Here is a 27,317-nt window from a genome sequence, read left to right as displayed (position 1 = left end):
CACCCCCCTCTCCCCCACCTCCCTCCCACGGCCTGGCTAAAGGCCCCACTGGCTCTGAGGAAAGGGAACTCGATGTCAGCTCCAATACAAAGACGTGGGTCCTGTTTTCAGAGAAAGAGGCAAAACAGGGCTGCATCCCAGGAAAAAGAAAAGACACGTTGCTGTCCAGGAAATCCCGCCTTTTAACCAAAGGGAATATAAATTCCTCTGTGCCCAAACTAGCACTATTGTTTTTAAAAAAGAGGATAAGAAAGAGAAGAAAAAAAAAGCCCCAGCCATATCCCAAGGCAGCCCTTTCTGGGGCCATCCAGACTGTTGGGATGTGGTTCAGGGCAAAGACTCTTCAAGGAGGTTTTAAGTTTGGGAAAAACCAGTCATGGACGGAGGGAACTCCAGAATCCCTTCATCAGGGACTTAGAAAAGCAGGTGAGCAGGTGGCCCCAGCTGAGGGCTCAAGAGCAAAGACCCACCTGACCGGGATTCCCTGCAGAGATCAGAAGCCACCAGCTTCCCAGCCGCTGGGGCTGTGTCCCCAGATGCAAAGGGAAATAGAGAAAAAAATTTTCAGCCACCTCCTTCCAGGCGACCAGCCCTTTCGTGGAGAAGAAGGAAGAGGAAGTGTGTAAGTTGGAATATTGATCCAAATCAGATCCCCAGCTGATGCGCTGATCCTCCTTGGCCAGGAGGGTGGACATCCCTCCCGGGGTCTCTAGTAGGACGAGATCTTGGGAGGCCCAAGAGGCTCTCAGTGTTTGTGGCGACAGCTGATTTTGCCTTCTGACTGCTCCAGGACATCCAGCATCTCCTCGATGATGGCCCGCAGCGCCCTGCCCAGCTGGTCTGCATTGTAGGGCTTGCCCAGGGGAGGCACGTGAACAAAGGCTGAGCGGCCATGACTCTGGTACAGCGAGGTGTAGTAGGTGAAGTCACAGAGGTACCTGAGTTTCAGGGCATCAGAGGCAGGAGGAAGACCAAAATGGGGTCAGAGAGTCAGTAATGGGACAGCCTCCATCCAGACCCCCAACCTCGCCAGAAATCTACAAGACGGAATATGCTTGTCCCCCCTACCCTCCTCACCCTGGCTCTCCAGGTTGGCAAAAATGAACAAATCTGGTAACTCGGAGTGCTGGTGTGTATGGGACCAAGGAGGGAGTGGGATACAGCTAGTTGCCCCAGGGGGAGGATTGGGCAGACTAGGAACATGGCAAAGGCCTGGGTTGGATGACAGGTTCTTGCTGGTTTTGGAGAATCTACCTTCAGAAGCCATCTGCAGGAGGGCACAAGACAGATGAAGAAGGTATTCGCTGCACGGCTAAGTATAAAGGCAGAATAAGAAGCAACCTGCTGGGGTCTGCATGTCCCTCCTCAAATTCAGTGTTGAAATCCCAGCTCCCCATGGGATGGAATTAAGAGGCAAGGCCCTTGGGAAGCGAGAGCCCTCACGAATGGCACGAGTGCCCTTATAAAAGACATCCCAGAGGGCTGTCCTCCTCCTCCTGCCACGTGCGGATGCAGCAAGAAGTCAGCAGTCTGCAACCTAGAAGGAGGCCTTCAGCAGAACGTGGCCAGGCTGGCGCCATGATCTTGAACTTCCCAGCCTCCGAAACTGTAAGCCATCACTCTTGGGTGCTTATAAGCTGCCCGGTCGGTGGTGTTTTCTTAGAGCATAACGAAGGGGCTGGGGGCACAACATGACTTGTCTACAGAGAGAGGTGTGGCTTGACACATAGCCACACCGAGGAATGAGTACCATGTAGCTGTTTGCAAAGCATGCAGTAGGCCCCGGAGGGGAGCAGAGATTCCGCCAAGACCCGTGTTGGGTGCCCGCGAGTGAAACTGAGGAAGGGGGCTCTCAGGAAAAGGCACCTCCTGTCACTTTATCCACAGAAAAGCAGAGCAAATTAGGACAGAATCCTAAAGCAGCACTCCAAGCGTTCCCTAGGCAGCTGACCCTTGAACATGGGTTCGAACTGCAAGGACCCACGTCTTCAAGGACTGTTTTCAAGAAACAGAAGACAGTACTGTAAATGTATCTTCTCATGATTTTCTCCTTTAAGTTTTTATTTTAATTCCAGTTCATATATAGTGTTCTATTATTTTTTAAAAGATTTTATTTATCTATTTGAGAGAGAGATCATGAGCAGGGGGGAGAGGGGGAAGCAGGCTCCCCGCTGAGCTGGGAGTCCGATGTGGGGCTCGATCCCAGGACCCCGGGATCATGACCTGAACCGAAGGCAGACACTTAACCCACTGAGCCGCCCAGGCGCCCCTACAGTGTCCTATTAGTTTCAGCGTGTGATATAGTGATTCAACACGTCCATCCATCACCGGCCTCTCAGCATGAGAAGTCCCCCTCCTTCATGGCCACCACCTATTTCCCTCACTCCCCGCTGGTAAACCGCAGCTTGTTCTCTATAGCTAACCATCTATTTCTTGATGCGCTCAGGTCGTGATCCCAGGGTCCTGGGATGGAGCCCTGCGCGGGACATCCCTGCTCCGTGGGGAGTCGTCTTCTCCCCTTCCCTCTGCCTGCCACTCTGTCTACTTGGGCTCTATGTGTCGAATAAAGAAAGAAAATGTTTTTTGGTTTCTCTCTCTCTTTTCTCCTCGGCTTGTTTGTTCTGTTTCTTAAATTCCACGCATGACTAAATCACAGGGTCTTTATCTTTCTCTGGTTTATTTCACTTAGCATAATAGTCTCTAGCTCTGTCTGTGTTGCTGCAAACAGCTGGATTTCATTCTTTTTGTTTGCTGAGTAATATTCCTATGTGTGTGTGTCTGTATCTCTATACAGATATATCTCACATCTTATCCATTCATCAGCCAATGCATACGTGGCTGCTTTCATCTCCTTATGATTTTTTTTTTTTTTTCTTAACGTAAGCACTATGCTCCGCACTGGGCTCAAACTCACAGAGATCAAGAGTTGCACACTCTACGACTGAGCCAGCCAGGTGCCTCTCCTCATGATTTTCTTAATAACATTTTCTTTTCTCAGGCTGACTAAGAATACAGTACAGAACACATACAACCAACACAATATATATTAACCCACTGTTTATGTGACCGGTAAGTTTCCGGTCAGCAGCGGGCTATTAGTAGCTAAATTTGGGGGATGGGGAGTCAAATGTTACACAATTTTCAATTACACAGGGGGATGGTCAGCACCCCTCCCCCCACACTGTCCAAGGGTTAGTTGTCTATGGAAAGGTGTAGGATGTTTTACAATTAAGTCTCAGATCTAATAGAGGGATTGCTGGGGAGAAGGAGAGAAGGCGAGAGAATTTTTCACGATGGGAACATATGAGAAGATATTCCAGAATTATCTGTGCAATTTAGAATTAGTTTTAAAAACAGAATGGTGGCGAATTCGGTTACTCCATTCAGTCAACTGAATCTGCCACCTGCCGCCTTTGGGCTGGAGAAGTATACAAAGTGCTGAGAAACGGAGACACTCGTGCTGACAAGACCCAGAACAGAGAGGACTCAACTTGGTCTAGGGGGTTGAGGAGACCCCCCCCCGCCAAGAAGGCCACCTGTTGGAGCTAAGGCCTGAAAGACGCCTTATCAAAGGGAGATGAGTTCTGAGCAGCGGCCACAGCATGAGCAAAGGCCCTGAGGCTAGAATGAGCGTGCCAGAGGAGGCTGGTTGGTGGGACTGGTGTGCAGTAGGGGCAGGGAGAGCAAAGGTAGATGAGCGGGGAGAGGTGGCAAGGGCCAAACCACACATGCCCTGTGGGTGCTGGAGATAGATTGGGATTTTATTCTAGGATACCATCTGATTTAAATGTGTAAAAGACTTGTAAGAGGCTATTTCTTCCTCAAAGTAATGTTTACCCTGAACCTTAAGATGCGACCTTATTTGGATACAAGGGTCTTGCAGATATAATTAGTTAAGATGACATCCTGCCGGACTTGGGTGGGTCCTAAATCCAGCAACGGGGTCCTCGGAAGCAGGCCACGTGAACACATGCACGCAGGGAAGAAGGTCATGGGGAGATGGAGGCAGAGATTGGGGTGACACAGCCCCAAGCCAAGGAACACCCAGTGTTACCAGCAGCCACCAAAAAGCTGGGAACAGTCTCCCTCAGAGCCTCCAGAAGGAGTAAATGTTGCCAACAGAAGGATCTGGACTTTGGACTTGGCTTTGGACTTTTAGCCTCCAGAACTAGAAGAGCATGAATCTTGGTTGTCCTAAGCGACCAAGTTGATGGGCTTTGTCATGAGAGCCACAGAAAACTACCACAAAAACCAAATGCTTGGAGGGGGAGGACTGTCTAGGCCTGGGCAGAGGGGCAGGAGGACCACCAGAGAGGTGGCTGGGGCAGTGCCCACGCAGAAGAAGCCAGGACTTGGGTGAGGCCACATGGGCAGACCCACACATCATGAGCCTTGGAAGCAGAATGAGTGGGACCTCTTGGAGCATATACTTATTCCGAGGCTCATGACTGGTGAGTGCTCGGCCCACAGAGGCCAAAGTCAACACACTTGGCTTGCCCATTGCTAGCCTGGGCCAGTAGACGAGGGAAACCACCACTCACACTCACCCCCAGGAGCCCTACCTGCCGGCATCCTGTGAAATGGTCACAGACACATCCAGGCCCAGCGTCGTGACCCTCTTACAGACAGCGTCCATGTCGATGATGGAATCAATGCTTTCCGGGCCGTCCTCCACGCAGCACTGGGAGCCAGGGCAGAAGCGACAGTTGTCCAGCCCCTTGTAGCCCTTGTTATGCCCGCACTTCTCCAGTGTGACCGTGGTCGCCATGCCCGACACCCCCACATGCACCACGAGCTGCAGACAGACGGGCAGGGCTTAACTGGGTTTGGCCATGAGACTGTGGGTCCCATTCCCCCTACCCCAGACCAAGACAATGACAGCATCCTCCCCGGGGCTCTGCCCAGGGTCACATTGTTTCTGGCCCCCGGCTGCAGGAAGAGATCATACAGTCACCCCACTGAAAGGTCTGCCCAGAAAACATGCCCGGATGTGCAACATGCCAGGATGTTCATTGCAGCTGTGTTACCCCGAGCCAACACCAGAAACCACCTCATTGGCCACTACCAGGGGGCTGGCTAATAAATTAGGAGCTACCAGGTAGCTGTTAACGTGCCAAAAGCAGTTTTTTTTTTTTTTTTTAATTTTATTTATTTACTTGTCAGAGATAGAGGGAGAGAGTGCAAGTGAGCACAAGCAGACAGAGAGGCAGGCAGAGGCAGAGGGAGAAGCAGGCTCCCTGCTGAGCAAGGAGCCCGATGTGGGACTCGATCCCAGGGTGCTGGGATCATGACCTGAGCCGAAGGCAGCTGCCCAACCAAAGAGCCACCCAGGCGTCCCAGTTTTTTTTTTTTTTCTTTTTAAGATTTTATTTATTTATTTGAGACAGAGGGAGAGAGAGAGAGAGCATGAGTGGTGGGAGGGGAAGAAGGAGAAGGAGAAGCAGACTCCCCAGGGAGTCCAATGTGGGGCTCGAACCCAAGACCCTGAGATTATGACCTGAGCTGAAGGCAGATGCTTAACCGACTGAGCCTCCCAGGTGCTCCCCAAAAGCAGTTCTGTAAGGAAGGATCTTCAAGACATATTGCCAAATACCCAAGACAAGGTGTAACCTCAAGGAATCTAACCTACGTTCCAAGAGGTCATAATCTGGGGATATAGCTAAGTGGCAGAGCATTTGACTGCAAAGAGGTAATAATCTGTCAGTTGTCACTTCAGTGTTTTTTCTAAAAATGAGAAAAAAAAACCAAACCGAAAACACAGGCTCAATAATGGAAAAACAGTTATATTCATTACTAAAAATTGCCCAGCTGTTACAATGACGACAGGGAGATAAGTTATTGAGCACTACATCTGAAACTAATGAAGTACTGTACATTGGCTAATTGAATTTAATTTGAAAACAAAACAAAACAAAAAAACAAAAAGGAATAACGTAAGGGAGACTTTCATGACCAGGTAATTAAGATGCTCATGATAAAATATTTATAAAAGGCAGAAGACCTCAAAGAATACAGTTGAATTTCAACTATTAATTGTGTATATGCTTACGCACAGAAAGGGCGATACAAACGTAAACATTTATATATGTAGACATTTAAAGTAGGGGCTGAGGAGCATTCTAGGTGGCCGTGGTTGGGGGGGGGGCACATGGCTAGTGGGCACTGAAAATGTGGCTGGTATGAACTGAGATGTGACATCAGTGTGGAACACACACCAGGTTCTGGAGGCTGGGCACCTACATACACAAAGGAATGTAAGATATCTCCATAATAACTCTTTTAAAGTTGATTATGGTCGAGATAATTTTTTAATTTATATTTTTAAAAAAGATTTTATTTATTTATTTGACAGACAGACAGAGATCACAAGTAGGCAGAGAGAGAGGGGGAAGCAGGCTCCCCACTGAGCAGAGAGCCCGATGAGGGGCTTGACCTTAGGACCCTGAGAACTTGACCTCAGCCAAAGGCAGTCACTTAACAACTGAGCCACCCAGGCGCCCCGACTGAAAATATTATTAAAATTTATTTCACCCATTTATTCTGACATTTTTAAAAGGTTCCTAGTGGGACATTTAAAGGGTCCTAGGGAATGGCGTGCTAACGTCTAGGGGGCCACTCTGGTGCAGAATGGAACTCTCTGGAGTTACAAAGTTCATTCACTGACTGGACGGCCCACACCTGGTGCTCCATAAACAGAATCGGGGAACATGAAAACAAAGCAGCAGCTGTAGTATAATGAGCTGAATGGTGATACTCCCCTCATACCAACCCTCCCCCCGCCAAAAAACAAAAACAAACCAAAAAAAACTGTCCCTGTTCCACTGCCAGGAAACCGTGACCGAGACCTTATTTGGAAAAAGGGTTTTTCACAGACGCAAAAAAGTAAAGGATCACGGGAGGAGACCCCCATGCATTGTGTGGGTGGGTCCCAAATCCACTGACGTGTGTCCTTCAGAGACGCAGGAAGCAAAGGCAGAGACACGTGGGGGAAGTCCGTGTGACCGCAGACGCAGACACGCGAGAGACCCCGCTACAAGCCAAGGAACGTGGAGCCCCCAGAAGCTGGAGGAGACCAGGCGGGCAGGGGTGCCGCTGCTGAGGCCCGGATCGTGGACTTCCGGCCTCCAGGAATGGGAGAACCCATTTCTGCTGTTCTAAGTGTCTACAGCGTCTGCTACAGCAGACCCAGGAACCGCGTCCACGTGGACTGCTTTCAACCGCGCGTGCGTATGGGCACCTGCGCGTGTGAGTGACAGCCGTAACCGTGGTGCCTGGTGACTCACCAGGGCTGACTCTCGGGCACGGAAATTAAAAACAAACAAACAAAACAAACAAACAAACGAACGAACAAACAAAAACATGTTCAGGGGCGCCTGGGTGTTCAGTGGGTTAAAGTCTCTGCCTTTGGCTCAGGTCATGGTCCTGGGGTCCTGGGATCTGGCCCCCCCATCGGGCTCTCTGCTCAGCGGGGAGCCTGCTTCCCCCCTCTCTCTCTGCCTGCCTCTCTGCCCACCTGTGATCTCTGTCTGTCAAATAAATAAAATCTTTAAAAAGAAACAACAGGTTCATCCTTTAGGGTAATTTTGTTTGTTTAACTAGAAAGAGGCCAGAGGGCACAGACAGAGAGGAAAATGCCCTCTCACAGAGGCTTCAGGGACATCTCCCTAAGCCTCCAGGTCGCCCTGTACAAAGGGACGGATTCCATTTGAGACCCGACAGAAGAGCTCCTGAGGAAGGAGGTTTCCAGGGGTTGACCCTGGAAAATCCAGAAGGGCAGGCTAGCTGGGAAGCTGGGCGCGGCCCCCACAGGCCACCAGTACCCCACCCATCAGAGAGGCCAGCACCCCCCCCCCAACTTCCCAGGCAACTTTCACTCCTGACCCCCTGGGGCTCTCCAAGTCCATTGTCTGGGCTGGTCGCATGTATCTGTGGTGGGAGGATGTAGCTCCTGCTTTTCCATTCCACCATATCTGGCAAGAGCCAGTTCCCTGCCATTCTCATGCTCCCTTTGTGGAACTCCCAAGTCCCCCTTCTCCTTCAACTAGGTTTGGACGGAGGTGATGCCACTTCCTGGCCACCAAAGTAGGCATGTGACCAGGCCTCATAAATGAGAGCATTTCGTCCTTCCTCGAACCCCCCAGCCGTAGTGCTTGGTTCAGGGACTGGTGTGGGACCCAGGTGCACCAGTGAGAATCAACCATGGACTCTGGGAAATTATCAAGAGGGAGGTTGTTCTCCTTCCGCTGAGGGGCTCAGTTGGGAGGGTATCACCCAGCAGCCATCTGTCTTTGCCAAAGCAAAAATGAAGAGCAAAGCAAAGCTGAATGGCCAGGAGGGAATGCTGATAGCACTGGGAGAGTGCCTGGATCAAGCTATACCTGAAGCATACAATGCTGGCGTTTAAGCTGAGCTAAGGTGTGTTTTGACTGTCACATATAGCCAAACATGTCATGACTGAAACTGACTGTCCAGTGGGACAGAGCCAGGCTATGGGAGGTCCCAAATGTTTGCTTTCCTCCCGGACATCCACGGGTAACCCAGGAAAGTATGGCCCTTTTGGGGGACGAGGCCATGTCATCAGGCACACGAATGAAGCAGGAACAAAGCCACTAACAAATTATCCATGTGTGGGGTGCCCACCTGCGGGTCCTGATGAGGGAGCACCTGCCTTCGCCCCACTCACCTGTGGGCTGTGCTTCTCCCACAGGGCAGGGATGAGCCTCTGGACCGTCTGGTACTCGACGGGAATCTCATACACGTGCAGGTCCACACTGTCACCAAGCCCGAGCTTCTCCAGCTCCTGGAAGGGAGAGGAGATAAGAGTGTTGTGGCATTAGGCAAGGGCTGCAAGGTGAATAAGCTCCCAGGGGATACACTGACCCATCCTCAGAAACCAGGTGGGGCTCCTGACTCAGTGTGCAGAGTAGAAGGGAAGGTGCCCTTTGGGACTGGTCTGCCCCAAAGCTCCTCCCTCCCCCCACTTCCCCTCCCCCCCAATCTCAAACTCTCTCCACATCTCCACGGGCAGCAGCATAACTCTGCAGTCTTCAGAGCTAAGCAGCCCAGTTTGAATGCTGTGTGACCTTGGGCAAGTTACTTAACCTCTCTGAGCCTCAGCTTCCTCATCCATAAAATCAGGACAAAAAAGTACTTAATTCATAAGGTAGCTGTAAGAATTAAATGAACAAGTTCATACAAAGAATTCTAAGCCATGCCCGGCACATAGCAAGTGCTCAACTAATATTGGCTACCATTACCACATTTGTTTTTGCTGTTGTCATTACACTTTCCTCTTCGTTACACCTGTTAAGAATTATTTATAGGGGTGCCTGGGTGGCTCAGTGGGTTAAATCCTTTGCCTTCAGCTCAGGTCATGATCCCAGGGTCTTGGGATCGAGCCCTGCATTGGGCTCTCTGTTCCGCTGGGAGCCTGCTTCCTCCTCTCTCTCTCTGCCTACTTGTGATCTCTGTCAAATAAATAAATAAAAATCTTTTTTTTAAAAAGAGAATTATTTATAGATTTGGTGCTTGCTACATAGCAGGGTCTCACAGAATGTGTTTACAGAGGGATCTACCTCCTTAGGGACCCCCTAAGGACCTTGAGCATGAGGTGGCTTAGAAACATCACAAATTGTGCACAAAACTGGGCTACATGTGCCCCTTTCTGGGGGAAATATTGATGCTTTCTTTCCTTGGATTCTCCATGTGGTCCAGCAAGTGTCCACTTCTTTATTCCCTGTGGGTAGAGCCTAGGACCAGGTCTCTTTCCCCAGACGGCCCAAGGCACAGTAGGAACAGTGATCCCTCCACTCCCAGGACCCAGGGGCAGGGAGATGAAGGTTTTCGGCGATGAAGGTTTTGGCTCAACATGAAACGCTGAGTATTTTTCACAGTAAAATTAATACTCTGAATAACGATTATTGGCAGGATTGTCTCCTTTCATTCTCCAGTCTCATGTACTGCCTTGAAAATGCTACTGCTGGTGGATGTCACGGGAAGGTTCTATGGATGGGTCCCAGGCAAAGGTTTTTTTGCACGCGCTTGGCCTCACTGAATTAATTCACTGCAGGTGAGTTCCCGCATCTCCTTAAGTGGCTTCAGGATTTCTTTATCTGGTTGCCTTGACCTTGCTATCCATGCTGTCCCAACGTCATGCTCATTTGACCGCAGTGGCTGGAAAGTAGCCAACACTTGGCAAGGCAGGCACCTCCTTATGGACAGATCATTCCAAATTACTTCCCCAAGAAAGTGCATCAAGGTCACTTGGAGACAAGGACACCTGGAGGGTAGGTGGGATGAGGTGTATGTGTGGGGGGAGTCTCAAACGCCAACACAGGGAACTGGGACCCCATTCTTGTCACAAAGCCCGATGATGTGCATGATCAGAAAGAGCCCAGCCCCCCAGGAAATCTCATGGCCAGACCGATGAGGGCAGGGGGCAGACCTGCCCCCCCCCAAACACTGGTGCCCGGGTGGGCTGCAGACCGCTGCTGAGGCACGTGGCTGGGAGGCGAGGGGGGTGACATTGTCTGTGAAGTCAATTTCAAGACATTTAAAACATACATTAAGAGAAACTTTGTAAATGGTTACAATGATTTCTCTGTCATCAGTATTTTTACTCTGCTCGTTCCCCTCTCATCTAAGCCTCACCTTCCTGGACTGTGCAGTGGGATCAGGGTGGACATTCTGTAAAGGGTGTGGGCACCTGGAGATGAAGCAGGCAAGGGGGCTTGCCAGTGGAATCCCCTAGAAGGCTTTACATCTGGGATCCCTGTTTCCATTTCCACCGATTCATAAACGCTCACTGGCTTGCTGCGTGCCGTGGGCCTGGAGTGATGGTTTCAAATGACTACACAAGCATGGACGGACCCTCTTCTCCTTGAGCATTCTTCATAGTAAAGTGAATACTCCGAGTAATAATTATCAGTAGGGCTGTTTCATAGAACTCCCAGATCTCACTCAGTGATTTGAAAATGCTACCCTGGTGGATATCAGAGAGATCCACCCGTGGGATTTATGGGGTACCCCAAGTTTTTTTTTTAAAGATTTTATTTATTTATTTGACAGACAGAGATCGCAATTAGGCAGAGAGGCAGGCAGAGCAAGAGGAAGGGAAGCAGGCTCTCTGCTGAGCAGAGAGCCCGACGTGGGGCTCGATCCCAGGACACTGGGATCATGACCTGAGCTGAAGGCAGAGGCTTTAACCCACTGAGCCACCCAGGCGCCCCCCCACCAAGTTTTTTTTTAATGAACATATGATGTATTATTTGCCCCAGGGGTACAGGTCTGTGAATCATCAGGCTTACACATTTCACAGCACTCACCATAGCACATACCCTCCCCAATGTCCATCAGCCAGCCACCCTGTCCCTCCCCGCATGACCCCCCAGCAACCCTGAGTTTGTTTCATGAGATTAAGAATCTCTTATGGTTTGTCTCCCTCCTGATCCCATCTTGTTTCCAGTTTGTCCTTCCCTACACCCCACAGTCCCCCGCTCTGCCTCTCAAATTCGTTATATCAGAGAGATCATATGATAATTGTCTTTCTCTGATTGACTTATTTTGCTCAGCATAATACTCTCTAGTTCCATCCACGTTGTTGCAAATGGCAAGATTTTGTTTTTGATGGCTGCATAGTATTCCACTGTATGTATGTATATGTATTTTTTTATATATCCAATCTTCTTTATCTATTCATCTGTTGATGGACATCTAGGTTCTTCCCATAGTTTGGTTATTGTGGACATTGCTGCTATAAACATTCGGGTGCACGAGCCCCTTCGGATCACTATGTTTGTATCTTTAGGGTAAATACCCAGTAGTGCAATTGCTGGGTTGTAGGGTAGCTCTATTTTCAACTTTTTGAGGAACCTCCATACTATTTTCCAGAGTGGCTGCACCAGCTTGCATTCCCATCAACAGCGTAGGAGGGTTTGGGGTACCCTAAGTTTTGTTTGGCAAATTGATTTGGAGACCCAAGCCCCATGGTCTCCCACCCCACACTGCCCCAACCTCTTGCCTCCCAAGGCAGAATCAAAAATCACATCCTACCCTTCCTCGGCTCCCACTCTGTTTTTGCCTCCTGCCACATTCAGAATAAAAATCCTAACTCCCCACCATGGTCTATGAGGCCCTGTGGGAGCAGGACATTGCCAACTTCCTTGCCCTCCTCTCCCGTCATCCCCCCTCCCTGGTTCACCTCCTTCAGCCTCCCCACATAGCCTCCCGCACACCAGATTCACACCTGCGTCAGGACCTTTGCACTGGCTGTTCTCACTGTGTGGAACACTCTTCCCCTCACTTTCCGGTCAATGGACTCTCTCCTTAGCCTTCATGTCTCAGCCTCCTGAGAAGCACTTCTAGCCCCATAAGGTGGTGTCCTTGCCCCAGGACAGGACATACACAGAGCAGGTGCTCGTGAATATTGGCTGAACAATTGACCAGCTCAAGCGTAGACTAGGCAAAATGTAGACCTAAGTGCCCACTTTCCTCAACTATAAATGTGGGTTTGGACTAGCTGCTACCGTGAACCCTCTCTTTTCTTTTCATCCATTCTTACATTCAAAAGTAGTTCCTGGGTTGCCAGGCTGACTTAGTCAGAAGGGCATGTGACTCTTGATCTCAAGGTCATGAGTTTGAGCCCCACGATGGGTGTAGATATTATTTGAACAACCTTTTAAGATAAATTTAAAAAGTAACTCCTCACTATGCACAATAATGAAGAGACAGAGACAGCCCAAGCGCCCATCAGTGGATAAAAGCATAAATAAATTAAATGCAATCTAGCCACATGATTGAATATTATTCAGCCATGGAAAGGAATGGAGCCCTGATTCATGCTATGATGTGGATGAACCATGAAAACAGTGTACTGAGTGAAAGAAGCCAGATACAGGAGGCCACACAGTGTATGATTTCATGTACATGAAATGTCCAGAACAGCCAAATCCATAGACACAGAAAGGGAACTAGAGGTTGTCAGGCACTGGAGAAGGCAGCATAGGGAGTGGCTACTGATGGAGATGGGATTTCCTTTGGGGTGACAGAAACGTTCTGGAACTGGATAGAGGTGGTGGTTGGACAACATTGTGAACGTACTAAATGCCACTGAATTGTTCATTTTAAAACAGTTACTTTGGGACGCCTGGGTGGCTCAGTTGGTTGGACGACTGCCTTCGGCTCAGGTCATGATCCCGGAGTCCCGGGATCGAGTCCCGCATCGGGCTCCCAGCTCCATGGGGAGTCTGCTTCTCCCTCTGACCTTCTCCTCGCTCATGCTCTCTCTCACTGTCTCTCTCTCAAATAAATAAATAAAATTTTTAAAAAAAATAAAAAAATAAAACAGTTACTTTTATAGTATGTAAATTTCATCTCAGTAAACAAAGAAAAGAGAAAAAAAAGTAGCTCTTAACTGCATGGATGGTGGAAGGTAGGAGTCACAGCCTCCAGAGCCAGGTAACCACCTTTGTTCTTTCTTCCTACCACTCACTGGCTGGGTGACCTTGGGCAAGTCATTCACCTACTCTGTGCCTCTGTTTTCTCATCTGTAAATGGGATTAACAGCAGTACCCCTGTCACAGGGAGGAAAAAGGAAACAATATACATAAAAGGCATAGTGCCTAAAAATGGCTCCAAAGATGTTAACTTAAATTATATTTTAAAACATGTATGTGCTTCCTTTAAAAAGAAAAAATCAAAGGAATTTCTTCTGGCTGGGGCACCTGGGTGGCTCAGTGGGTTAAGCCTCTGCCTTCAGCTCAGGTCATGATCCCAGGGTCTTGGGATCGAGCCCCACATCGGGCTCTCTGCTCAGCGGGGAGCCTGCATCCTCCTCTCTCTCTGCCTGCCTCTCTGCCTACTTGTGATCTCTCTCTCTCTCTCTGTCAAATAAATAAATAAAATCTTAAAAAAAAAAAAAAAGAAATTTCTTCTGGCTAAAATGGAACCTCAGGAATCAGATTTTCATGCCCCTCGCCCCCGATCTGGAACAACTGGGAAAAAAAATAGACAAAGCGTGTAAAATAACACTTTTCTGACCTTGAGGAGTTAAAGCTGGGGTTCTAGAAAGGGTAAGAAGGCTACAGTTTGCAGAGTGGAATTCTGGAAAGAAGACAGCTAAGGGGAAGGGGAGGGAAGAGCTCAGTAATGCGGAGATCTGTTGAGGGTCTGAGAACTAATGGGCATATATAGGTGCGAGACCAGGGACAGAGCTACCTGAAAGCAGCAGAGGGAAAAGCCCTCAGAGTTCACACAGGGTGTAAATACTTCGTGTTCCTCCCAGTCAGAGTGGAAAGACTTCTTAAGGAAGGGGGGAAAAATTAGCCCCAGAATAAAGGACTATTCTGGTCCTGCCTCGCAAAACTTAACAGCAAGGCTGGAAAGGATCAAACTATTTCCAGCAACTTTATTGTATCCCAGAACAAAGCTCAAGAACACGCAGAGGAAATTAAAAAGTATCCGGTGGGCCACAAGGTAAAATCCACTAGGTCTGGCATTAAACCAAAATTCACCAGAGAAGCAAAGAAGCAGAAAATTAAGACCCATAATGAGGAGAAAAATCAATTACTAGAAACATGCCCAGAAACAACAGAGATGCTAGAATTAATTAATATTTAAAGACATTAAAGCTGGGGCGCCTGGGTGGCTCAGTGGGTTAAGCCTCTGCCTTTGGCTCAGGTCATGATCCCAGGGTCCTGGGATTGAGCCCCATAATGGGCTCTCTGCTCGGCAGGGAGCCTGCTTCCCCTGCCCCCTCTCTGCCTACTTGTGATCTCTATCAAATAAATAAATAAAATCTTAAAAAAAAAAAGACATTAAAGCAGCATATTGAGGTGCCTGGGTAGCTCAGTGGGTTAAGCCTCTGCCTTCGGCTCGGGTCAGGGTCTCAGGGTCCTGGGATCGAGCCCCATATCGGGCTCTCGGCTCAGCAGGGAGCCTGCTTCCTCTTCTCTCTCTGCCTGCCTCTCTGCCTACTTGTGATCTCTGTCAAATAAATAAATAAAATCTTTTTTAAAAAAATGCAGCATAGGGGCACCTGGGTGGCTCAGTGGCTTAAACCTCTGCCTTCGGCTCAGGTCATGATCTCAGGGTCCTGGGATGGAGCCCCGCATCAGGCTCTCCGCTCAGCGGGGAGCCTGCTTCCTCCTCTCTCTCTGCCTGCCTCTCTGCCTGCCTCTCTGCCTACTTGTGATCTCTATCAAATAAATAAATAAATAAAATCTTTTTAAAAAATGCAGCATATTTTAAAAATCCATACAGATCAAGTCTGAGGAAACCCCGTCTAGATCTCATCCCCAGACTTCACCCGTAAGCACTGTAAACAGCACACACACCCGTGCAGACCTGAGAAAACACAGTATTCTTTGTACATCAACTGTATCCTTCAGCTTGTTTTCTCTACTCAGTCATTGTTGAAGAGGTCTAGCTAGATTGTTCCATGTAGATCTCTTTCCTTCCCTTTTCCCTGGAGCCCAGTACTCCATCTCAGACATGAGCTGCCGTGGATTTACATATTTTGCTACACTGGAATATTTAAGTGGCTTCCAAGTTTCCACAATTACAGGCCATGCCACCTCGAACATCCTGTGTACATTTCTTGCATCTGTGTGTGAGGCATCAATGCTAATAAGAAGTGGCCTGGGGATGCCTGGGTGGCTCAGTCAGTTCAGAGTCTGCCTTTGGCTCGCATCATGATCCCAGAATCCTGGGATTGAGTCCCATGTCAGGCTCCCTGCTCTGTGGGGCCTGCTTCTCCCTCTGCTTCTGCTCCTCTCCCTCTCTCTCTATCTCTCTTGAATAAATAAATAAAAATCTTTGGGGTTAAAAAAAAAATTGGAGGTTATCTGTGTAAACTCCAGGGTTTTGACACAGAAATGGGTACAGGTAAGGGTGTGTGTGTGTGCGCGCGCGTGAGTGTGTGTGTTTTCCACCTCTGCCCCCTGACAGAGCTCAAGAGGTAATGACACCCCAGTAGCAGTGAGCACACCCAGCCCCCAGCTCCTGGTTTTTAAATGTTATTACCGAAGACAAAAATGAAGGCTTTATGTCAAAATTGCTAATTTCAAGGCTGCAGCTGGAAAAGAACATGGGTGAACCTGGAGTTCCCATAGGACCTTTCTGTTCCCTTCTGACGCATATGTATACCCAAGAGAAATGAAAGCCTATGTCCATACAAAAATGTGTATGCGAATATCCACAGCAGCACCCTTCACAACAACCGGAAGGTGGAAAGAGCCCAAATATCCATCAGGGAATGAATGACTAGTCAAAATGCAGTACGTCCATAGAATGGAATATTACTCGGCCATAAAAAGGAATGAAGCTTGGACGTATACACACTACAGCATGGACAAGGCTTGAAAACATAACACTGAGTGAAAGAAGCCAGACATAAAAGGCCGCATGCCGTATGATTCCACATAAAATATCCAGAACTGGCAAATCCACAGAGACAGAAAGTAAATTAGTCATTACCAGGCACGGTGGAAAGGAGGAATGGGGAGTGACAGTTAATGGCATGGGGTTTCTTTCTGGAGCGATGAAAATGTTCTGGAATTAGATTAGTGGTGATGGTTATACAATTCTGTGAATATACTTAAAAAAACCCCACAAAAGTATTTATTTCAAAAGGGTGAATTTTATGGTATGTGATTATATTTCAATTAGATTATAGTTTGGTTTTTATTTAATTTTTTAAAAATTTTATTCATTCAAGAGAGAAGATAAGCCAGAAAGATTCTCAAGCAGACTCCATGCTGAGCAGGGAGCCTGGTTTCACAACCTTGAGGTCACACTCTGAGCCGTAACCAACGGTCAATGGCTTAATCCACTGAGCCACCCAGGCACCCCCTCTATCTTGTTTTTGTTTTTGTTTTTTAAATGACATGAAGCACCTGATATCCAATACTTAGGTAGAAACCAGAAAGGAAAAAAGAAAGGGATGTCTGACAAATGCAGTGAAGAGACTGGATGAGATCATGGAACAGAAGAAGGACATTGGTGGGAAAAATCCATGAAACCTGAATAAAGTCTCGACTTTAGTTTTAGTAATGGAGCAGCAGGGTTCTTCATTTTGCGAAATGTAGTAGTTACAAGAGATGTTAACACCAGGGGAGATCAAGTGAGGCACAGACAAGAACTCTTTGTATTCTCTTTGTAATCTTTCTAAACTCCTAAATTCATCTCTAAAATTATTCTGAAATAAAGCTGATTTACAAAAAGTGAGCCTAGGACCAAAGAAAGAAAGATATGCACAGAAGAAGATAGGAACACAGCAAAAGGACACAGGAGCCAGCTGGAAGGGGCCGCCATGAGCCAAGTCTGGGACAATTTGAATATTAAAATAGGACAGTAAGCAATTGTCACATATTGAGGACAGTAAGTATCCATGAGTCTACACGGATACAAATAGACTCCTACAGCAAAGGCCATAAAAATGTCAAAGGAAAGATGGAATTAGAGGCACCTGGTGGCTCAGTGGGTTAAAGCCTCTTCCTTTGGCTAGGTCATGATCTCAGGGTCCTGGGATGGAGCCCCGCATCTTAAAAAAAGAAAGAAAGAAAAAAGAAAGAATGGTGGATTAGAAAACCACCATTTGGTATTCATCAACTAAAATATAACAGATTCAGGGGTGCCTGGGTGGCTTAGTGGGTTAAAGCCTCTGCCTTTGGCTCAGGTCATGATCTTAGGGTCTTAGAATCGAGCCCCACATCGGGCTCTCTGCTCAGCAAGGAGCCTGCTTCCTCCTCTCTCTCTGCCTGCTTCTCTGCACTTGTGATCTCTGTCTGTCAAATAAATAAATAAAATAAAATATAACAGATTCAGGCAAGACTCAGCAAGAGATGCTAAAAGGAGTGTGGGGAAGTCTAAAGAAGTATTTGTATGGTACAAAGTATCATATGACAGGACACTTTTCAATTAAAAGCACAAGAAGAGAAAACTACCAGATCTCATCTTTTGTAGCAAGTGATCAAGGGCAACAACACGGCAATACTTCAAACTCTGATGCCTCCTGATACAATGCACCAAGAAAGACACAACACTTCTGTGGGATTCCTGCCAAAACCAACAGCCTCAGTACAATCACGAGGAAACAGCAAACCATCCATCCTGAAAGACACCACCAAGGAGTGAGCAGTTCCCAGCAAACCTCGTCGTGTTTGACACAAAGACAGACTGAGGAAACTTCCAGATTACAGTGGATTAAAGAGGTAAACAACTGAACACAACATATGATAGAATTTTATCATTAATAAATCAATGATCAAGTGATGCATTAGTAATTAATCACTTATTAATAATTAAGTATTAACAATTTAGTAATAAATATTAAATAGGTGTTGGTAAAAACTGAAGAAGACCTGTAGATTCTAGAATTGTATCTATGTTAAATGAGTCTGATTTTAATCACTGCGCTGAGCCTGTGTTTTAGGAAAAACACAATGAATTATTTAGGGAGACAAGGGGTATCGTGTCTGTGGGGCGTCTGGTTGGCTCAGTCGTTGGGCATCTGCGTTCGACTCAGGTCCTGATCTCAGCATCCTGGGATTAAGCCCCATGTTGGACTGCCTGCTCAGTGGGGAGCCTGCTTCTCCCTCTCCCTCTGCCCTTGCTTGTGTTCCCTCTCTCACTGTCTCTCTGTCAAATAAATAAATAAATAAATAAAATCTTTAATTAAAAAAGGGGGGGTATCATGTCTGCAACTGACCTTTAAGTGATTCAGAACAGGGGCACCTGGCTGGCTCAGATGGTTAAGCCTCTGCCTTCAGCTCAGGTCATGATCTCAGGGTTCTAGGATCGAGCCCTACATCTGGCTCTTTGCTCGTAGGAAGCCTGCTTCTTCCTCACTCTCTGCCTGCAGCTCCCCTTGCTTGTGCTCTCTCTTTCTCTCTCTCTCACTGTCAAATATATAAAATTAAAAAAAAAAAAAAAGAAAAAAGAAAGAAATGACTCAGAACAGGGGTGCCTGACTGGCTTGGTGGAGCATGTGGGTCTTGATCTTAGGGTCATGAGTTTGAGCCCCACACTGGGTGTAGATTTGCATAAATAAATAAACCTAAATAGATAGATAAATGAATGAATGTATGACTTGGAACAGGGCAATTCCTCAAACAATTAAACATTATTATAATATGATCCAGCAATTCCATTTCTGGGTGTATATTGAAAACAGCCTCTTGGGGCGCCTGGGTGGCTCAGGGGGTTAAAGTTTCTGCCTTCCGCTCAGGTCATGATCTCAAGGTCCTGGGATGGAGCCCCGTATCGAATGGGGCTCTCTTCTCAGCAGGGAGCCTGCTTCCTCCTCTCTCTCTGCCTGCCTCTCTGCCTACTTGTGATCTCTGTCAAATAAATAAATAAAATCTTCAAAAAAAAAAAAAAAGAAAGAAAGAAAGCAGCCTCTTAAATATTTGTATGCCCATGTTCGCAGCAGGGCTCAACACTATAGCTAAGATATGGAAGCCACACAGGTGTCTATCAGTGGATGCACGGGGATAAGCAAAAGGTGGTATAGCCACGTGGTGGCATATTATTCAGTCTTAAAAAAGGAAAAAAATTCTGACTGAGGCTACGTCGTGGATGAACCTTGAGGACATTATGCTGCCTGAAATCAGCCAGTCGCCAAGAGGACAAACCCTGTAATGTTCCACTGATAGGAGTCCCGAGAGTCACCAAATCATTACCCACACAGGACACAGAAGGGAGGGGCTGGGGCCGAGGGAGGGCAACGGGGAAGTCCGCGTTTAATGGGGACCAAGCGTCAGTGTGGGAAGATGCGAGAAAGTTCTGGAGAGGGATCGTGGTGACGGTGGCACACCAGTGTGAATGTGTTTAATGCTGCCGAACTGTACACTTAAAGATAATTAAGATGGTAAATGTTATGTTATATATATTTTACCACAATAAAATAAGATGACTTGGAAGTCAAAAAAAATTTTTTTTTACATTATACTTATCTATCTCATTTATCCTTAGAGAAAGAGCAAATGTAATACGATGCTAACGTTTGAGGAAATCTGGTTACGGAAGGACTACTTCTCCGCCCTCTTCTATAACTGGTCAAAATTGTTCTTTCAGTGGAATTAGTAGAAGGAAGGTTGCTTCTTCTGCCCCCAGGGCTGGGAGAGCCTCCAGCAAAGACTTTTATCTTGGAATGAGGTCGCTAATCTGTCTATCTTGACCTGCTCTCACCAAGATTCCACTCTTTATGACTCTCCCCACCAACCCTTTTATTTTACTGTGGCTCTGGCAGACCTTTCTGGCAAGTGAAAATATGTTAAAAAGCCAGGAATTAAAAGAATCCATCTCTTGGACTTACACTGAGGACTTCAATGGATCACCTTTACTTGTCTGGGTCCAGCTGGGGAGCTGTCCCCAGTTAAGCCTGCTGTCCACGGACCAGGCCCCCCACAAGCCCAGGCACTGTACTTCGTGAAACCACCTCCGTGCACAGGGGCACTCAGGATGCCAACTCGATCAGTGACCAACCCAAGACACCTCTGGGGCACGATAACCACACACGCCCCCACTCCAGGTCACTATGACACATGATGTGCTGGGGTCCCTGGGTGCTCAGTCATTAAGCGTCTGCCTTCGGCTCAGGTCATGATCCCAGGGTCCTGGGATCGAATCCCACATCGGGCTCTCTGCTTAGCGGGGAGCCTGCTTCTCCCTCTGTCTACCACTCCCCCTGCTTGTGCTCACTCTCTGTCAATAAATAAATAAAATCTTAAAAAAAAAAAAAAAAGACATGTAATATGCCAAGGCTGGATGCATGCCTGGCTTGGAACAGCAAACCCTCCCACGGATCCTCTCTGCCTGGCAGAATGGGCAGTCCAATGGCGCTGAGCCACCTCCCTTGCCCGGAGTGACTTAACGGCTGTCCCCACTGGGTGATATTTCTTTGAGCATTAGTGGGATGGCCACACGCCCACATCAGTTCTCAGTAGTAGGAAATGAGTTGACATCACCAGGAGATCACAGACTGAGTCACCTTCTTTTTCAAACTTTTTTTTTTTTTTTAACGTAGGCTCCATGCCTCACTTGGGGCTTGAATTCCCGACTCTGAGATCAAGAGTCACGTCTCCTACTGACGAAGCCAGCCAGGTGCCCTGTGAGTCACCTTCTCATCCTAAACTTTGCTCCTCACGTCCTCTGGGCCCTCAGCTATGCTCCCCTCACCAGCGGAAAAAAAATCTAAACTAAGAAAACTGCCACCATAGGGGCGGCTGGGTGGTTCCATGAGTTAAGCATCTGCCTTCCACTCAGATCACGATCCCAGGGGCTCCCTGCTCAGCGGGGAGCATGTTTCCCCCCTCTTTCTCGCTTTCACTGTTACTCTCTCTCTCTCAAATAAATAAATTAAAATCTTAAGAAAAAAACAAAATGAAACAGCCTCCAAAAATATACACCAGCACACCCACCCCGTGCTATCTCCCGCCCACAGCATCCCCACAATGAGGCAAACCACCTGTTCATCAAACACCCGGAGAGGAGCGTCTCTGTTCATTATGGAAGCCCCCCCCCCCCGCCAGTGCCAATGGGAGTGGGAGTAGGGGGTCAGTAGGAAAAAGAGCCAGCTGCCCCCCCACCCCAATTCAGGCTAAGCAAGTAGCAGCTGGCACCTGGGGGGGACACAGACTCCATACCCGCCTGTCCACTGGCAGCTTGAGACCAGTCAAACTCCTCTAAGATGACCGAGGTCAGGAGAGCAGCTGCCTCCCAGGCAGGGTGGGGAATGCTGGGGAAGCGGGGGTGGGAGGGAACATTCCAGGTTGACAGAATTGTTCACTATCCTCATTGAAGCAGAAGGGATATGGATAGAAATACTCTTCCCCGCAGTGACAGGGGTACGGAGACCTGTCAGTATCACTTTATGCAAATTGCTTCCCAATTTTAAACCAGGCAACGGAAGGGAAGGAACAAGCTATCAAAGTTCAGGGGGAGTTATCAGAAATAGGTGGTCTGTAATCTAGCTGAAACTCTTGCCTCTGGACACTTTCTGATCCAAGAGAGCTGGGCGGTTCTCCTGTGGGAGGAGGCGGGTGGCAGCATCCCCCAAGTTCCACGACACGGCAGCGAGCGCACCGCAGCAAGCACAGCCGCCCCGCACACATACCGTGAAAGGAACAGGGCTCACACACCCCCAGACGGCGCATTGTCTACACCCCGGTCTACCTGACAAGACCCTGCCGCAAGGCCGCATCTGACCGATTCCCTTGACCCCACAACAAAGACCCCCTTTGTTCCCTGGTTAATATCCTTAGCAGGTCTGTCTAGACTCACTGTGGCAGTAATTGTCCCGTGATGTCACCAGGACCTGTGACCCAGCTCCTCCTCGCTGTGCTTGGGCAGGGAACACTCCGGACGGCCAAACAAGGGGGTCCCGGCCCTTGACACCCACCTGAGCCTCCTAGGAAGAGAGAGACCTGCGGCCAGCGTCCTACATCCACCACCCTAGACCTAGAAGAAGACAGGACGCTCCAAAAACGAAGTCCGTCCTGTGCGAGGTGCTTAGGGGCAGTGCCATGCTGGGGAATGAGGAAAAGGGGGTGCCCTCTGTCTCCACACTCCCACCTCCCCAATGTAGCTGGTGGGAGACAGTTCATTCTGCACTAGAGCACAAGTTCACGGAAGGCGTGAAGAAGGAAGGTTAGATGAGAGAGGGACCAGGGGAGGGCCAGGGGAGAGAGGAGACAGTGACAGACAGAGACACAGAGAGATGGAGACATAAGGGGAGGGAGACACGAAAAGAGAGAAACGGAGACCCACAGAAAGACCAAATGAAACTGAGAGAGGGGGACACAAGGGGAGAGAGCCAGAGATGGAGAGTGCTACAGAGACGTAAGGGGAGAGAGGGAGAGACCAGAGGGAGGCTCAGAGAGACAGAGACAGAAAGACAGATAGAGAAGGGGAGAAAAAAGAGAAATGAGTGGGTCCCTGAGAGAGGAGGCGTTCCTTCTACAGGGGACAGTTTGGGCTTCTGAAAAATCCATGGGGACAGGAAGTTAACTGCTGCTCACTCTGGGACACGAAACTCCCATCTTCAGCTTGAGCCGATCACCGTGAACTGCCACCTGATCTCACGTCTGGATCCCACCAAGAACACTCCAAGCCATATTTTCCTGAGGGACAGATTGGACCCATCCAACTGGATGCCTTTTCATGCGCAAGTCTGTTTCATCCAGGTCAACTAAAACACACCAAGGGCAGCTCCCAGCAACCCCACAGACAGATCCCGCACACACTGCGCTTTGCGGAAGGCGACGGACCCAAGCACAAGTCCGCTGACGCCAAGTTCTAGAACAGGTGACACCCACGTGGCAGAAAAAAAAAAAGAGAGAAAGTCAGCAGAGATGTTTACACCTGGGGAGAAATAGCTAAGAAGGGCCACAAGGAGCTTCTGTGATGAGAAAGGGGCTAGGAATGTTCTAGATCTTGATCCAGATGCGGGTAGCACGGAGGTGCACATGCGTGAAATTTCATGGAGTTACATGAGGCAATCACTCAGCGTATGTATGTGCAACTCTAGCTTTTGGTTTTGGTTTTAAGGGGAACAATCACATCTTGGGAAAGTTGGTGTCTTTTTTTTTTTTTTTTTTTTTTAATCCATGGAATGGTAGAGAATCTTCTCTTATTGTTTCACAGGCTTGAGGTAGAAAATGGAAAGACTTCCAGAGGCAAGGTCTGGCAAGATGGGCAACCAAAATATCAGGGGCACTTCCCCTCCAGCAGCAGAATGAAAAAGCTGCCACCCTCCACCATCCGCATCCCAAAGCTCAGAGGGATTTCCAAAGATTGTTTAATTGATTTTTCTCCTATTTAGATGCAGATCATAGTGTCTGGGGCCCAGGAATTCAGACACACGGCTTTGTGTCCACTCAGCCCCGTGAAGGCTCCTGTCTGAAACTCGCACAAAGCCAGACACACAACGTCTTCAGAAACACGCTGTTTCCTTTTTGTCTGGGGCTCCAGGGAGAGGGTACGACGAGCAGAGCCTGGGACACGCTCCCATCTGCAGGGTCCTGGGGACCCTATCCCTCTGTCCTGCTCACAAAGTGGGGTGAAATGTTTTTTAATAGAAAAAGAAAAGCAGCCAAGATTTTGAGGTCTCTACTTGGGGTGATATAAAAAAGTGGGGGGGGGGCAAAACTAGGGGTGGACACATGGAGGTTTCAACTTGGATTTTTCTCCAAATTCAGGGCTCTGGCATGAAAAGCAGGGGATGCTTTAAATCAAGCAGCTAATGGGCTAGGATTAACATGAGTTTGGCTCCGGTCTCTGCAGACCTGATTTATATAAGAAGAAAACGGTTCTCTCTTTCTCTCTCCCCATTGTTCCCGTCTGTCTCTCCAAATGCCCCATCTGACAAAGAAAGTGGAAGGCTCACAGGCTGACAACCTGCTCAGGACAGTGGGAAAGACACCCCCTACCCCCCAATCAGCAGCCTTCTCCTCCCACAACTGCTGGGAGGCAACAGTGAGGGTCACTATACCTTCTCTAAAAGGCTAATACAACCCCCCAACATCCCTGCCTGGTTCCCCCCAAAACCTGGCTGGGGCAGGGGACACTTTTGAGTCACTGCCACTCCCGTTTCCTGACTGTGTGACCTCAGATAACTCTCTGGGGACCCCCGGTTGCCCAATCAGGAGCGTGGGCACAAGAATGAGTACACCCAACCATGCAAAGGCTGTGAGGGAAATTCAGAGTGCTTCGTACACAGCAAGCCAACAAATGTGGTCATACTGGTCACCATCTGGAAAGGTGTGGATATCAGACTTAAATGTTTTGCTGGAAGCTTCAAGGGACCCGTTCTCTTTCATAGGTTCCTTCCTCTCTTTGGTGCCATATATGTCCACGGGGAGCCCAGCCCTGAGTCTGATTCCTACCCTCCAGATCCAAGTTACCTGGACTGCAATCCAGCTGGCGTTCACGGTGTGTTCTCCAAAAGGGCCAAATCCTGAAAGAGAAAACAGGAGAAGCCACATATCACCACCCAGTGACCTCTTGTAGCCTGCCCAGGGTTGCGTTGCTGCCTCCACCCAGCGGAAAGGAACGGGGAACTTGGGCAGCAGCTGCCACCAGGGCCAATGTCAGAGGCCTGGTCCTGCTATCTGGGGCACACCCAGGGCCCTTCAGAGAGCCTCCCTATTTCTCACTCTTAACTGCTTTTATTATTATTTTTTAAAGATTTTATTTATTTATTTGACAGAGGGGGAGATCACAAGTAGGCAGAGCAGCAGGCAGAGAGAGGGAAAAGCAGGCTCCCTGCCAAGCAGAGAGCCCAATGCGGGGCTTGATCTCAGGACTCTGAGATCACGACCTGAGCTGAAGGCAGAGCCTTAACCCACTGAGCCACCCAGGCGCCCCTCTTAACTGCTTTTAACTGTCCTTTCCTATCTTCCCCTTTGCCCAACCCTCGTGCCTTCCAAGGGGCCAGTGGCCTCCTGTTGCCCCCAAAAGGGCTGGCCTTTTTCCCCCTTTCGATTTTTTCCACTATCCCTGATCCCCATCTATAATTACTTTACCACCGTCTTTGTGCAGGGCCTCTGTGCTCCGTGAATCACCACCAAGTGAGGAATGGCCCTTAAGGGATACATGTGGGTGTCTCCTAGGCCAGGCTGTCCAGACAACCTCCTGCCACCCTCTTCCCTGCTTGCTCGAACTCCAAGTCCCACTTACAAACTGAGGGAGTGGTCAGAGGATGCGTTAAGGGTTCTGCCTGCACTGTGGCCTTCAGCCTCCCTGAGTGCTTTTTAGGCAAGGCTATTTTCTGCACCCCTTTTACAGGAGCAGGACTAAGGCACAGATAGGTGAAAACCACTGCCCAGGGTCACAGACCAAGAAGGCAGAAGAGCTGGGATTTGAAACCAGGCCCATGAGAATTCACAACTCTTCTCTTCTAATCACCCTGTCCCCCTGCCTAGAAAGGAATATCTCCAAGAGAGGATGCCCTGGAACTGGGGGTCACTCCAGCTGTACTGAGGGTCCCAGGTGGTGTCGTGGCCTTGGGAGGGAAGCTGCACCTTGGAACAACAGAGCCTCCCCCACAGTGGGGCAGGACCTCTCCACCCCTTATCTTCTCCTGTAGAGACTAAGTTTGAGTCCCAGCTCCACCACCTACAAACAGGGTGACCTCTGTAAGCCTCAGTTTCCTCTGTGCAAAATGGAGATGGTACAGATGTAATGAATTCATGCAAGGAAAATGCCCAGTCCGGTGGTTACCTACAGAGCCCAGCACTAGAGGAACAGATTACCAGATACAGGAGGGCTGCGGGGCGGGGGCGGGGGGGGGGGGGTGGCGGCAGCAACTCTCCCTGCAATTAGGCACACCTGTTAAGTGAGTGCTTCTTCCACCTTCCTGGGAATGCCAGGATCAGCCTCATCCTCCCCAGGCCAGAAAACACTTGTGGGAAGCTTAGCTGGATCTCCCACTCTGACCCTTCTAGAGAGCAGGCCAAAATGACACCCCCCCCCCCAACCAGAGGCCAGCGGAAGTTGACGTTCACGTGGCCCTGAGGCGGAGTCTTCCCCAGGAGGAACAGTTAGTTTCGGGGAGTTAGTGACAGCAGGCACGGGCTCACCCATAAACAGCTCGGGGCGGGGTGGGGGTGTGTGGAGATTTTTGACCCTCACGGTCCTGGGGACAACAGAAACAGCAGCTGGCCACCCGAGGTTCCCCGACCTCCACCTGTTCTTGCCTCGGGAGAACAGCCCCCCCATTAGCACAGGGCTGGGGGAGCAGTGGCTGGCAGGAGGTTCATTTGTCACTGGGGCACTTCCTGCCCGCAAATCGGCCTTTGTCCCCTGGGGCCGTGGGTGGGGACAGAACCGACCTCGGGAGGGGCAGGGAGAAGTCCAGTCCTGCCCACCGGCTGGTCAGACGGAACAGACAGGTGCCCAGAGAACCACTGTCCTCACCCGGGGAAGGAAGGACGCCAGAGGGGCCTGTTCTGCGCGGGGCACTTGGCTGGACCCTCACACCCCTGCTTGCCCCGACCCCTGACAGTGGGGCCAGAGGGGCGCCCCTTCTCCACTTTCTACGTGTTGCGCGGAACAAGCTGGGCGATGACATCTTCCAAACCTGGGACGACTTCTAGCACCTGCCCCTGCCGGGCCACCGCGCCCCTACCAACCCCGCCGGCTCTGGAGCCGCCCAACCCGCCCCTGCCCGCGGTCGCTATCGCCGCGGCCGCCATCAGCGTACCCGTCACCACCACCGCCTTCCTGGGCTGCTCCATGGCGGGCTCGGGCGCCGCCTCTGACCCGCTCCAGTCGGGACTGGCAAGTCGGTCGCCGCAGCCGCCGGGACCCCGCGCCGC

At 49.3% G+C, this 27,317-nt stretch overlaps 1 protein-coding gene across 3 annotated transcripts; it reads right to left on the bottom strand.

Annotated features, from left to right (window-relative positions):
• Positions 1–604: 604 nt before the first annotated feature.
• On the bottom strand, positions 605–27,317 carry PGPEP1 (pyroglutamyl-peptidase I). Of its 3 annotated transcripts, XM_059160534.1 has the most exons (5): positions 27,203–27,317; positions 24,903–24,955; positions 8,684–8,800; positions 4,563–4,795; positions 605–938 (listed from the first exon to the last, which is right to left on the bottom strand). In XM_059160534.1, exons 1-5 carry the CDS (start codon positions 27,234–27,236, stop codon positions 746–748), a joined length of 630 nt encoding a protein of 209 aa, XP_059016517.1. In that variant the 5' UTR covers positions 27,237–27,317; the 3' UTR covers positions 605–745. The 3 variants fall into 3 exon arrangements, with proteins under 3 accessions (XP_059016517.1, XP_059016519.1, XP_059016518.1); XM_059160536.1 differs by lacking the exons at positions 24,903–24,955; positions 27,203–27,317 and adding an exon at positions 22,282–22,424 and having other exon boundaries at positions 8,641–8,800; XM_059160535.1 differs by lacking the exons at positions 24,903–24,955; positions 27,203–27,317 and adding an exon at positions 22,282–22,394.

The sequence above is a fragment of the Mustela lutreola genome, chromosome 2, assembly GCF_030435805.1.
Source record: "Mustela lutreola isolate mMusLut2 chromosome 2, mMusLut2.pri, whole genome shotgun sequence".
NCBI lineage: Eukaryota > Metazoa > Chordata > Mammalia > Carnivora > Mustelidae > Mustela > Mustela lutreola.
Note: the sequence above shows the minus strand (reverse complement) of the source record. Positions and strands in the feature narration are given on the sequence as shown.

Excerpts from the sequence above, each read along its gene's own strand:
- PGPEP1 (XM_059160534.1), bottom strand. The coding sequence starts at position 27,236 with ATGGAGCAGCCCAGGAAGGCGGTGGTGGTGACGG. Across the intron at positions 24,956-27,202 it reads GAAGGCGGTGGTGGTGACGG|GATTTGGCCCTTTTGGAGAA; the intron begins GTACGCTGATGG and ends TTTCTCTTTCAG. Across the intron at positions 4,796-8,683 it reads GGGAGAAGCACAGCCCACAG|CTCGTGGTGCATGTGGGGGT; the intron begins GTGAGTGGGGCG and ends GTCTGTCTGCAG.